Genomic DNA, 13,261 nt, shown 5'->3' with positions numbered 1-13,261 from the left:
TACTGACCTGCTGTACCTTAATTCAAGCATGAAAAAGGGGCCTAACTCAAGGGATGAATCAGTGTTGTCTACACTTATCACTTGGCAAAGAACCAATTTTAAATTGTACCTTTAGATCTTTAGCTTTTCTTTTTTCTATGAAAAAAATCAAAGGTAACACAGTTTTACAGAAAAAATTGTAGTTTTTGTTCCAACAAGGTGATTAAAAAGACTAGCTGATCACTTTACATATGTTGGAATGGTGTGCAGTGTGTCCTTAAAAAGTTTGAGGAAACTAGAGAAGTGGAAAACAAATGAAGAATTGGCAGAAAAGCTATGTAGAGTAGATGAACAGTACCCAAGAGTGATGTCCTTAAGAAACAAGAGCAAATCCAGCAAAGACCTGACATAGAACCTGAGAGATGCATCTGGCCCCGTGAGTTCATCCATCTACTGTTCAATGGAGCCTAATCAGCAATGGTCTCAGTGGAAGGGCGGCTGGCAAGAAATCATTCTGAAGGAAAAGAAACAGGGAGGAAAGGCTGAGGTATGCCAAATTACACGGGAACCAGACTAAAAGTTACTGGTACATCTGATGGAGTGATGAATCCAAATTTAAAGTTTGTGTTTCAAATGGTCAGCAAAATATTTGGAGGAGCTCAGAAGAGAGATACAAAATAAGTGTCCACAGTCTCCCCAGAGCCCAGACCTTGACATTACCGAAGCAGTGTGGGACCATCTTGAGAGAGAGCAGAGAAAACGTCCAAAGAAGAGCTTTGAAGGTCCTTCAAGAGGCCTGGAGAACTATTCCTGAAGACTACTTAAAGACAGTACAAGAAAGTTTGCATAATAGATTTCAGAGCTGTGCGTTGAATCTTCACTCCTCAGTATTGCTATAAAGTAATGACACCATAGATATTTAGATTGGTAGTCTTTAAGAGTCTATAGTATTTCACTATGACATCCTGAGTACAAAAAATGAAAGCTTGATTGCAAAACCAAGTGGTTTTTGTTTTCCCAAAAAGGCTTTTGGAAGCTGAAATGATGGACTCTGGAATGCCTGAAGAAACTGGAAACTTTACCCTGCTCCATTTGTTATGAGAGGTTGGAGAGACAGAAATGAAAGCAAAGCAAGCATGAATGTTGGCAGAGCATTCGCTTTATTGAGAAACCTCTGGGACTTTTTGAAATGCGTGGAAATCACCTGTTAAAAACTAATCTGACCATGTGACTTTGTGTGAGCTCCAGCAAAGACTTTTCACCAGTTAATAAATCTGTAATCATGGATCAGAATTGGACCGAATTTAATCTTCATATTTAGGAAGGGAATTTGTGAATAATCCAAGGTTCAACAGCACACCCACCTGCAGGATAACATAAAATATGCAAGAGTAGAAAAGGCCACAAAAAAAAAATATCTGTGGAACTTCCCGGCACACTCCTTCCCAGTCTCTTTGCTGCATTTAATCCCGGCTTTCAAAATGAAGTGGCAATTCTGTCTGTTAGTGTATTAATTTGGGTCATGAGTAATGTCTCTGGGATGGATTCATCGAACAGGTATGCGCTGTCAAAGCTTAATCCCCGTGACTCTGTCTGGCTGGTCGGAAGCTGAATTAAATTAATCCACTGTCATAACCCTGCCCCTCTCTATCACTCACATGCTATTTCATTTTCCCTGCACGCTGTGTTTTCCAGTGCCCGAGGACCTGTCTTTAGAGGAAAGAGATGAGCTGTCAAACATACGGCGTAGGAAAAAAGAGCTTCTGGATGATATTGAAGTGAGTAACAGTGGAATTAATGTTATTTGAGTAATCTGATCGTACAGTTCTAAATGAATGATTCGGAGCAAGCCTCAAACTAATAAAACCGGTTGTTGATGTGCGTTGCATGTCTGAAAAGTCCTCTGGTGCAGTGCAGAACAATGAACCTTATTTCATTTGTTTTCAGATCTTATATTGTTACATTTACTTATATTAGAAAAAAACCTATCTGCTGTTTCCTGTTGTCTTTTGTCATGAAGTGTCATATGTCTTCGTCATATTAATAAGCAAGCCTTTCACTATTAAATATATTTAACTAATAAAATCATAGACTGTGTTTGCTGATCACTCAAGAGCTGCACTGTGTTGTCTCAGGAGCTATAAACTTGACTTTATGAAACAAGTGACTCTGTCCTTCGATTTCAGCGGCTGAAGTTTGAGATTGCAGAGGTAATGACTGAGATCGAGCAGCTAACCTGTGTGGGGGAGAGGTGAGTTTTGATTGTTTTTCTTTTCTTTTTTTAAATGTTGTGTGATTATTTTCATTATGAATTATGTCCTTATGATAGCATTTTCTTGGCTCTTAGTTTTGTCTGTAAGCTGTCGTTGAATTGGCAATAAAATCTAAAAGTAAATAATAATAATGCTCATTGGTGTTTTCATAGGACCAAGATAACATGAAGTTTTACCTTTTTTTTCTTTACATTAATTCATGTAAAACTCAGAAGTATTAATTTTAAATTATATCAAATGGACTAAAGAAGTAAAAAGCAAACATTTAAATAGCTGGTACCAGCAGTCCCTCAAATGCTAAATTAAGCTTCAGTCACACAGTCATAGAAACTGGTCGGTGCCCCCGATTGCTAAGGAAATGTGTATTTCCTGAATAGTTGTTGAGTGGTTGCTAGCTGATGCTAGGTGAAATCTGTTGCAAAGAGAGTGGTGCTCCACCAAAAACCTCTTTGTGGTTGCTTTGTTTATGAGCAGATTGCCGCGTCCGTCTGTAGTTTACATGGAAGTCGCCAACTTGTCTGCAAACACTCGCCATTTTAATCTCCAAGCGATTGTGAAGATGTGAAACTGGAAAAACTGAAACATTCACCTTCAAAGTTGTGCCTTAGTTAACCAAGTTAACCAACGTATTTCGTCAACCAGTAGCAGAATGCACTCTTTTCCCTAGTGACCAGTGGTCTCTAGATGGTCACTAATTGGTCTCTAGGCCTTAATTAGCAGGATAGCTGATAGTGTTGGAGATTTAAATGAAGGCAAGTCAAAAAGTAGTAGTGTTGCATGTTTTTTTTGTTTTATCTGATGAATACTGATGTGCTGAAGCCAGCTACTGCTTGTTAAAGTTACTGTTTGGCTGTTTGGATGGCTTCAATGAACCGCCAAGAGATCAGCTCATTAGTTTTTGTTTGCTTTGGCTCTGCTACTCTTTTAACATACAGTTACCTTTGCAGTGAGACTCACACCTGTCAGTTTGTGTGTGTGTTAACATGTTAATACCCCATTGTTTGAGGAGAAAAGCGGGACAGTCCCTCGACTTAACATTAACCAAACAGTCTGCATTTGATTGGTTGCTGAGGTGGGGCGAGGTCACGTGTCAGGCTGTTTGTGTGTCTCAGGCGCAGCTGGCAAAGGGGCTCCAGCTATTTTTGGGCGCACGTAAGGCTTAGGGAGCGTTCAAAGACACGCAAAGGTGGAGATTTCCCCGAGGAGTGAGAGCAAAAAGTGTTTCGAGCATTAATATGGGACAATGTACGTCCAGTTAGCTAAGATGAATTAAAGAAAAGGGACAAGATACACTCAAGTGAGCAGTAACAGCTGATGCACAATCACATGTCGTGAACATAATTCAAGTTTTCTCAGTTTAATCCAAATGTAAACTCAGCCTTTACTTGACTGAGTGGTTGGTAAACACAGTTATGACAGGCCCTGAATAAACTCGACACAAAGTGACCTACTAAACACACGCAGCAGCCGGGGAGCAAAATTGGACTCGGCTGTCATGTGAAGGATGTTTTCTGTGTTTTTTATTCTTTTGGTTTTTGTCACAGCAAAACCACACAAAGAAACAAGCAGATCGCTATGGGAAGGAAAAAGTTCAACATGGACCCAAAGAAGGTCAGAGGAGATCCACAGCTCTGGAGTTTAAATTCAAATCATTCATTGAAACTGAGTAAAATACCTATTTATACTGTGCTTGCTCTCTCTTTAAAAACAGGGAATCCAGTTTCTTTTGGAGAATGATCTTCTCCAGAACACCCCTGAGGACATTGCACAGTTCCTCTACAAAGGAGAAGGGCTCAACAAAACAGTCATCGGGGACTATTTAGGGGAACGGTGAGCTCTCCAGTTTTCTCTCTGTTTTCCTTCCACCTTTCTTTTCCCTCTCCCCACGTCCTTGTCAGATCTGCACTGCACGTGCTCAGACATCAGTGATAGAGCCCTGGGAAATTGGTGGTCTGGATTTATGGAGCAGAACAGTGCCAGGAGACCGTGCCGCTGAAAGAGGAAAAAAAGTGTAGGGGACATGTGGTTCTTATCGAAGGGAAGTCAATGGGGATAGGATGTCAAAACAACAGGGGACATCACGCTGCCTGTCTCAGCCGGCACAGTGGCTCTCTGTCTGAGAGTGGCACTGTGACGTGGCTGCAGGACTTTGCTTTCCACCTTCAGTCACTGAGCATATGAGTTCATCACTTCTTCTGCTTTTGTTTAAGCTGAACTACTCATCACATGTGTTTCTCTCCCCACCACACCACCACCACCCCAGGGATGACTTCAACATTAAGGTCCTCCAGGCGTTTGTGGAGCTTCACGAGTTTGCAGACCTCAACCTCGTTCAAGCATTAAGGTACTTAACAACTCATATTAGGAAGAAAAAATTAAAGCAGGCGACAGTGAGTGGGTACTACAGTCCAGATTGTAAAGTTTGTGAAGGGCAGGCACGATTTCAAGTATAAAAAAACCCGCCAAAGCAACATACGGGAGTTTGTAGCACGATAAGATGGTGTTTTACAAATTTTATTGTTGCTTTGGTACTTTTCTTTTGCAAAGTAAACACCAGACGTGCACCGAGTTTTACAGACCAAACTGAAAGAAATCCGCCTTGGCTTCACTTCACGTATTTGGTTTTCCCATTGTAAACTGTTGAAATATGACATTATATCACGGCTGTAAAAAATCTTGGCCTGACTGAAATTGTTCCCACACTTGAGCCAACCGACTGTTTGCAGGGAAGGTGAGGGTGGGGGGAGGGGTGTATCTGTCAGAGACCTTTCCCGGGATGCACCAGTTGCCATTATAAAAATAATATTAGAACAATTAGGCTAGCTGATCATTTTTTTTTAGATGGTTTGTCATGTTGTCGTTTGTGATGTGATTTGCAAATTTGTAAGTTGGTCAGGTTGTTGGTGCATTCGGAAAACACTTTTCATATGGGATTGGATATTGCTGAGATGTTATTGATGTAGTGCTTTTCTCTAAATTGGCAGTGGCCCTGCCAATAAGAATCTAGTTGGAGGAGAGCATAACGATCAACCATGCAAAGCGGTCCACAGGGAGACCGCTGCTCTGCACATCCGAGCAAAAACAGATCCAGGTTTAAACTCAGATGAGGCCTCTGCTACTTGTTGCACCAGCACTGTGGCCGTGACGAGATCAAGTGGAGGCACAACGATGCTACTTTTGATCTTTTGTCACGTGCGGGCACTGTCACGCGTATATTCATTGTTACCTATTATTACAAATAATTAACTAATTGGCAAATTCTGGGACAAAACATATTTTACACATTATATTTTTATGCTGATTTACATTAACATGTGTTGTCACCATTAAATAAATATTTTTTCATGCGACTGATAACAGAGGAGCCAGTATGCACACCACTTATATGTCAACAATGTGTCATGTAAACCTGCGCATCAAGTTAGGTGATCAGTGTATCTGATTCCTGCCTAAAGCTGTGTTCAAAGTGCTAAAAAAATAGAGTATTTTCCCATGCACAGCTTTAAAAGCTTGCTCTAACTTTTAGTTGTTTGTTTTGTTGGGTGTCCAATGAAAGACAAGAGTGTTCTTTGTGCTGTTTTTTTTTTTTTTTTTTTTTTTTTGCAGAAATATCAAAATCTAATCTAACACTAGAAAAACAAAACTGCCTGTGGGCAAAGACGTCTTCATTTATGCCATAAATACACCCTCCTAATATAAAGAAATGTCTGTGCCGTGTAATACTGTTTTGTCATTCACAGGGAAAAACACAGATACTGTTACAAACATTCACATCAATATTTCATGACACATCATTACATTTTTCCTCTCGCTCTCTGCTGTTGCAGGCAGTTTCTGTGGAGCTTCAGACTTCCCGGCGAAGCCCAGAAGATTGATCGTATGATGGAGGCGTTTGCCTCCAGGTACTGCCAATGCAATCCCGGCGTCTTCCAGTCCACAGGTACCACACACACGTACACACATACACACACGTTTGCACTGCAGCAGATATATGAGTCAGACTCAGCCAGACAGTCCAGGACGGATAACATGCTCTGCCCACCAGACCACCCGGATTCAAATCAATGCTTCTGTCTGTCTGTCGTCTCTCACCGGACAGCTGGACCTGTATAAATCTTTACCTTGTGGCTACATGCGGAGATTTTGCGACTGCGTAGGGGTGCAGCTTCAGAATATTTGTTTGAGGTTCATTATTTCAGCCTCTGTGTGAACTTGAGTGGACCTGAAGTCCAATTACAGTTTTTCACTGAAGTTGGCAAGTTGCTCACTAATCCCTGTGCGATCAGCATTCGTGTCTCCAGCAGTGATGATGAAATTGATCACCGGTCAATAGCGGTCATTAGCGCCGTCTTGGCTTGTTGCACATAGCCTTCCTGCTCACGTGTTAGTGTTAAGGAGGATGCAGGTGACGGCTCGGGTCGTGAATATTGATGTGGTGCAGTGGTGACACACCCAGACTTGGTTATTGGTCATCCCTCAAGAGTGGTGCACACTGGGTTATAAATTACATGCAGAGGATGTTGTCTGGGGCTCTTAGTGTGTGGATGGATGAAACCGAGTCGTAAGAGCAGGAACACACTGTGTGTCAGAAGATGGGCTTTTCTGTTGATTAAATTCTCCGTTTTATCAGGTTTTGCTTCAATCTGTGGTGTGAAAATGTGCTACAAGATGTTTCTAATTCCCTTTTATGGCAAATAAGTTGAATGCCCTCTACTATACAGCCACTACTTTCTTGGTAATGTCATATTTGTCACATTTTCTTTTAAATTCTAACTATTTTTATCACATCCACACTAATCTATAACCTCCACACACGTGTGGAATGTGCATATGTGTATTTGGTTGTTTCCCTGTGACACTGTGTGTAATTACCTCCACAGACACATGCTACGTTCTATCTTTTGCCATTATCATGCTGAACACCAGCCTGCATAATCCCAACGTCAGAGACAAGCCCCCAGTGGAGCGCTTCATCTCCATGAACAGAGGAATCAATGAAGGGGGAGATCTCCCAGAGGAGCTACTCAGGGTGAGAGCTTTGACTTGATTACTTCGTTAGGTTTGATGAATTTATCCTATGTGGTATGCATTTGAAACACTGTGGAGGTAAAAGTGGAGGGATTAAATTAAATGTTTGGGGTTTTTTTCAATGTAGCAGACAAAAAGGAAACTTATAGGTTCGCTTATAGGTCTCCTTTGTGAAAAGCAGAGAGTCATGCCTCCCTAATTGAGACATTGCAGCTCAGGATAATGATGATCTTTAATAAGAAAAAGACGAAAAACAAGTCGATCGACTCACATGCGAGAGGCTGTCGTGTCTGCCAAAGTGCTCCTTCGGTACAAAAAGGAACCTTGTTAAAAAATCTTCCAGCTCCCAGAGTCACTGATGTATGAATCTTTGTCTTTGTCTGAAAATTGATTTCTCAGTGTCATGTTTAATGCACCGTTAGTTGAAGGCTTGAATGTTTTTGCACATGAGTTAGAAGTGTGTGTGTTTTCATCTAAGCGTAAACGTTTTTCTGCTTTTTCTTTCTCTGTGCAGAATCTATACGACAGCATCAAGAGCGAACCCTTTAAGATCCCCGAGGACGACGGGAACGACCTGACGCACACGTTCTTCAACCCAGACAGAGAAGGCTGGCTGCTTAAATTAGGTTAGTCTGAGTCTCACGCGCTCACGCTCAGGTTCTGGGGGAATGCAAAACATCCGGCTTGACTTTATTTAGGAACTCCTGCTTTCTTCTTTTTTTGGTCTGCGACTATAGAATTAGACTCATGAGAACTTAAACTGTGTGGCAACTGTTGCTCGTGCACTCTCCTTTGATCGTAAAACATTAACTGAAAGATAGATAAAACTTTGCAAACATACCCATATGATAAAAATAGAACAGCAAACATTCAACTTTTATATACAAGTCGTGTATCTTACAGTGTATACATGGGAGTGTATTAATGATCCATTTCATTGAAGGTCTGCTGGCGATTGTAAACGGAGCAAACAGTGCATATAAAATATGCATGCATGTCATTCTGTATGTAAACATGAAAGCTTGAAAAGCTTTGAATGAATTCGGATAAAACTGTAGGGGTGTAGAGCGGAGTCATCCACCGAGGTCTTCAAGGTCAACTTAACGATTGACAAAAAGCCTTTTAACCTAGAAACTATGATTCTTACAAGCAGTAAGTTTGTGAGTTCTGTCACTCACAAAGCTTCAGATATAATTATAAATGTAACCAACTGTTTGTGATGTATCAGTGAGGTCCTCTCATTCTAAAAGCCAGGCTGTTTAAAAGCCACATGATTTGAAATTATGAACTGTGAGTTATATCTCAAACATTAAAAAAAAAAGGCAGTAGCTGATTTTATGTGAACCGCATACACAGGAAATTTTAAATGGGCTTCACAAGGTGTTTTACAAGCAAAGTAAAACAAATTTTAATATATTTAAATACTTTATGGTGTGAGGGACTTTCTAATGAAAACCCCGTCGTGTTGTTGTTTATTAAAACAATACAAAAAAGATGTATGACAAATTATAGCCCGCTTAAAAGAAAAATAAAGAAACATATCATCCTGAGGTGAGAAACCCACATGCACAGCCATGCAGATGCAGATTCTCAATTAGCTCTGTATAAACATAGTTTAGAAATGATGCGTACATTGTTTATTAACCTGGACGTGGAATCCTCTTATGGAGTGAACCATAGTCATTTGAAGTGTGTGTGTGTGTGTACTATACTTGTGGGGACCAACAGCTGTATGGGGACAAAATGCCGTCACCACAAGTTTGAAGTCATTTTTGAGACTCAAAATGTGGTTTTAGTGTCAGGGTTACAATTAGGTTATGGTTATGTTTAGGCTAAGGGTTAGGGTTAGGCATTCAATTTTAATGGTGATGGTTTGGGTAAGCAGCTAGGGAAAGCATTATGTCAATTAGATATCCCCACAAAGCTATGAAAACAAGACTGTGTGTGTGTGTGTGTGTGTGCCAGGCGTGTATTCATCTCCAATGAGGTCATGCATTTATAAATCTTGGTTTTACTCTACTTGAAGTTCGCTCCCATCTGATCCCATGTGTTTCTGATTTGAACCTCGCTCCATTACTTGCCAGGTACTCCAGCAGTCCTCACATACATAACAGCTTATAATTTACTGTATGGAGGTGATTTATTATTGGACATAATACCTGTTTATTAGCCCACATATTGTTGGTTTAAAGAGCAAAGTCACTGCAGGTGGTTGGTTTTTACTACAGTGTTTACACACATGCACACACACCTGGCTTTGACCTGCACATTCTTTAAACTCTGTGTAACGTCTCTGTAGCCTCATCAAGCTAGTGCGTACGAATGTAAATAGCCCCATTGTGGCTCACAGACCTAACATGATTACATTCTTGCACGGTTCCTCCCTGGAGCAGTTTCCCCCGCAACCAGTTCTCACTGTAATATTTCTAATTTAACTCTCTAAAGATAAACCCTGGAGGGTACGGAGGAATAAGGCCTTTTTTAGCAAATGTCTCTCTGTGCTCAGCGGAAATTTGGCCGTGCTAATTCAATAGCCAGGGTCTATTGAAATGTAAGGAAACACAGAGCTTTTTATAGCTGTCTGTGACCCATGTAGGCTTCTGTGAGGGGACCATGAAAACAGGAAGGAAATGCTGCAGTAAAAGTCATGCTTAGGAATTAATAACACACATAGTTTTGGATGTAGTTTGCACAAATGAACACGTGAGGTGACGAACTTGCTCTGGGGTGTCGTGTACGATACGTGCGTGTTTTTGCGTGAGTGTTTTTGCGTGAGTGTTTTCTCCTCCAGGGCTGCTTTACGTGCCACGTTAGGTTCACATCAAGTTTGCTCTCCCCTCCTGAGAGCCAATGAGGTTTTATCCTGTTGCCTTAAAAAATGAATGGGCAACGGCAGTAATAATTTATCAGTTGCTCGAGTCATCAGTTAACTAAGCCTGAAGTTGGGCGAGATTGTGCTGGTAGCCTGCAATCTCACACAAGGCAGCTTGCCTGCATGTCTCAAAAGTCAAAGCCAACAGTTTTCAGTTGTCAGTGATTTACATTTAAGCTTCCTGTGGCACAGCTGTAGCAGCACAGAGCATTTGAAGAGCCGCAGCCCAAAATATCTTGCATATGCAGCAAAACAGGGTCTTCTATTTAAAAATGAATATTGGGATAAGGCTGAAACTCTGTATAGTCTGTCGTTACGAGAATCGATTTCTACAAACAGCCCAGGTACAGAAATCTACAACAGCCCTGAGCATACACGAAGTGCACATACAGTGAAATGTCTGTGTTGGGTCTCACGGGTTCACCAGTTCATGGTAGTCTTAGGTTCTTCAAGGGAACTGGACTTCCTTTTAGGTTCTTGAAGATGTTTCACCTCACATGCAAAAGGCTTCTTCAGTTCTAAAAGATAAAGGGTATCAACTCGTCACTCTGGTCAATCAGCTGGTTAGGCTGGTAGGGAGTAACGGATATTTAACCTCTGGCAATGGGACATGGACTAGTAGATGACCTGCCCTACCTCTGTCATCATGTGTCTACCAGTCCTGACTCACATGACAGTGTAGTGTCAGGACCACCTCCAGTATTTTAGACTCACCTTTAGCTTTTAGAATGAAGAAGCATATCTTCATTCTGCTGAAACATCTTCAAGAAACTAAAAAGACGTCCGTTTGCCCGTTAGCTCAGGCCGCAGTGTCACAGAAAACTGAATGGAAATCACAGGAAACCCACTAAGTGAATTTTCAAAGGCATGTGAAATATTGTATGTGTTTAATAATGACATTTTGGAAATGATCAGCCACAGGAAATTGAATTACATTTACTAAGGAGTTAATGCTTAAAGTCAATAACTGGTTTGGGCCTCTTTGATTTCTTACATTTACAAGAGTAATCTCTCTCTCTTGCTTGCAGGCAAGTAGTCCAACCATATCTACCTATGTTTGCTTTTGTCATTTTAAAGTGCATAAGGAAACACAGCGGATGCTGGTTGGCTTCATTAATGAGCATCACTTTTCCTGCTCTTTTTCCTGAGGGCAGACAGCCAGTCTGTCACTGCGGCCTTTGTGTCACTTCCTGTCTCCTCTTTTTTTTCCTGTCAGGGGGCAGAGTGAAAACCTGGAAGAGAAGGTGGTTCATCCTGACGGACAACTGCCTCTACTACTTTGAATACACAACTGTGAGTCTCACACCAAGATGTTTTTTTGATTAACAAAAGGCATCTCTGCCGCTGCTGTGTGTATGCTTGTGTCATCACAGAGCCGAGCATTTCATTTTTATCCTCAGAAGTCTGTATGAAATCCACCCTGAGTCTACAGCCTCCTTGTTAATTATAACAAGCAGTTTATTCCATAGCACCAGAAAAACGGCGAGGATTAACGATTCAAGTTTGCTACACTGCTGTTACGGTTATGGATTTCAGCAGGGAGCTCTTCATGTAAACTCTACAAACCAAACATAACTGAATATGTTGCACTGTCTTCACACAGTTTGTTGGTAGTTTGATATAAAAAGTGGCCTCTGTGTCAACATTTGGTTTGTGACCACCTGTTCTTAAGTCTCAGTTTAAGGGTGTTTTCACTCCCTTTCAGTCCGTTTAAAATGAACAAAAAAGAAAACACAGAGACTCTTTGGAAAAGGTGTCGCCTTCCAAATGGACTTCTGAGTGGTTTGTTTATGGAGAGATCCAACCCAACTAAAAGCTACACACTGCAATTTTGAGCTGAAAACCTTCCTGTAACCAGGTATGCTTTGCATTGTGAGAGATGTGCAGAGTACACCGAGTGTAAGTATACTCTTGGCCCAGTCTCATTTGGCCATTAATAATGGACTGAAGGTTCCTACATTTCAGTCCACCTGGGAGTTCACTTCTCTGTGTCAAAGGACATCAAACCACAGGAAAAGGCCACAAGTTTACAAACTCATGAACTGATTTGGACCACAGGCTGAAAAGTTTTTTGGTTCGGGAAAGAAAATGAAGTCATCTGGTTGGGTCTAAGAATCTATATTTATTATTGATTCTCACTGAGGAAACAGAGACTTTAGGGGCCTCTAAAAACCCTCCTACTATCCAAATCCTTGGAACTATCTTCCATGAAGGGTGATGCTATTTTCTGAGAATGTATTGGTCAGTTGGTGGTAATTTCACACCTGTTGCAAAGAACAAGAACTGAACCACCTTTGTGGTACTAAAAACCCAGGGTTAACTCTGAAGTTAACCGGAAGAGACCAAATGCTGCTTCATAGTACAGGTCTCAAAGTAAATGAACTATAGGTGTGTGTGGCACGAATGACGGACTCGACCACACTCCAACGCTTTTCAACATTTACTTTTATTAACTCTCACACGGTTGCTGTTCACACCACAGCTGCAGCTCTCCGCTCACAGCTCAACATCCACATCAACAACAACAAAACTGCAGGACCTAGTTCAGCTTTTAAGCCGGCGAGGCGTGATTGCAGATTCCGTGCAGGTGCGTCCACCCCCCTGCAGCGGCACCACAGACCACGTCACAATGTGAAAATTGTGATTTTTAAAAAAAAAATAAAAAATTCTATTTACCGTAGTTTTCGGGTCATAAGCCGCTACTTTTTTCCCACACTGTGAACACTGCGGCTTATACTGACGTGCGGCTAATGCATTTTTTTTTCATGCGGCCAAAAACATTTTGCCTGGTAACAGTAGACTAATAAAATTGATAAGTAGTATATATACGGTATATATTTTTACCGGTTGTTAAGAGGCGTTGCAATGTTGTTTGTGCACTCTTCCGTAAAAAAAACCATAAGCAACGTAATTTGTGTGTTACTGATACGTACGAATACTTAAAGGTAGCCGTGTTACAGGCGCTGTTCGAGGAAAAAAAGCATTTGCAGTATGTATTTTTGTATGTTACCATAACGTTTATGTTACCTTATGGATTAAATTAAACGTTAAAAATCCTCACGTGTAATATTGCTGTGTAAATATCTCATATTACGAGTGAAACGCATAC

The 13,261-nt window shown here is 41.1% G+C and overlaps 1 protein-coding gene across 2 annotated transcripts in view; it reads left to right on the top strand.

Annotated features, from left to right (window-relative positions):
* Positions 1-13,261, top strand: part of LOC134626204 (cytohesin-3) — a 50,513-nt gene that overhangs the window by 30,807 nt on the left and 6,445 nt on the right. For both annotated transcript variants that reach the window (XM_063471790.1, XM_063471791.1), the window contains exons 2-10: positions 1,675-1,757; positions 2,166-2,230; positions 3,797-3,863; positions 3,964-4,082; positions 4,516-4,596; positions 6,080-6,192; positions 7,133-7,281; positions 7,795-7,906; positions 11,369-11,445. In XM_063471790.1, coding sequence (XP_063327860.1) covers positions 1,675-1,757; positions 2,166-2,230; positions 3,797-3,863; positions 3,964-4,082; positions 4,516-4,596; positions 6,080-6,192; positions 7,133-7,281; positions 7,795-7,906; positions 11,369-11,445 — 866 coding nt within the window. The remainder of the gene's footprint in view (positions 1-1,674; positions 1,758-2,165; positions 2,231-3,796; positions 3,864-3,963; positions 4,083-4,515; positions 4,597-6,079; positions 6,193-7,132; positions 7,282-7,794; positions 7,907-11,368; positions 11,446-13,261) is intronic.

Source organism: Pelmatolapia mariae, linkage group LG4 (assembly GCF_036321145.2).
Source record: "Pelmatolapia mariae isolate MD_Pm_ZW linkage group LG4, Pm_UMD_F_2, whole genome shotgun sequence".
NCBI classification, from domain to species: Eukaryota; Metazoa; Chordata; class Actinopteri; order Cichliformes; family Cichlidae; genus Pelmatolapia; species Pelmatolapia mariae.
This window is presented reverse-complemented; position numbering and strand designations above follow the sequence as displayed.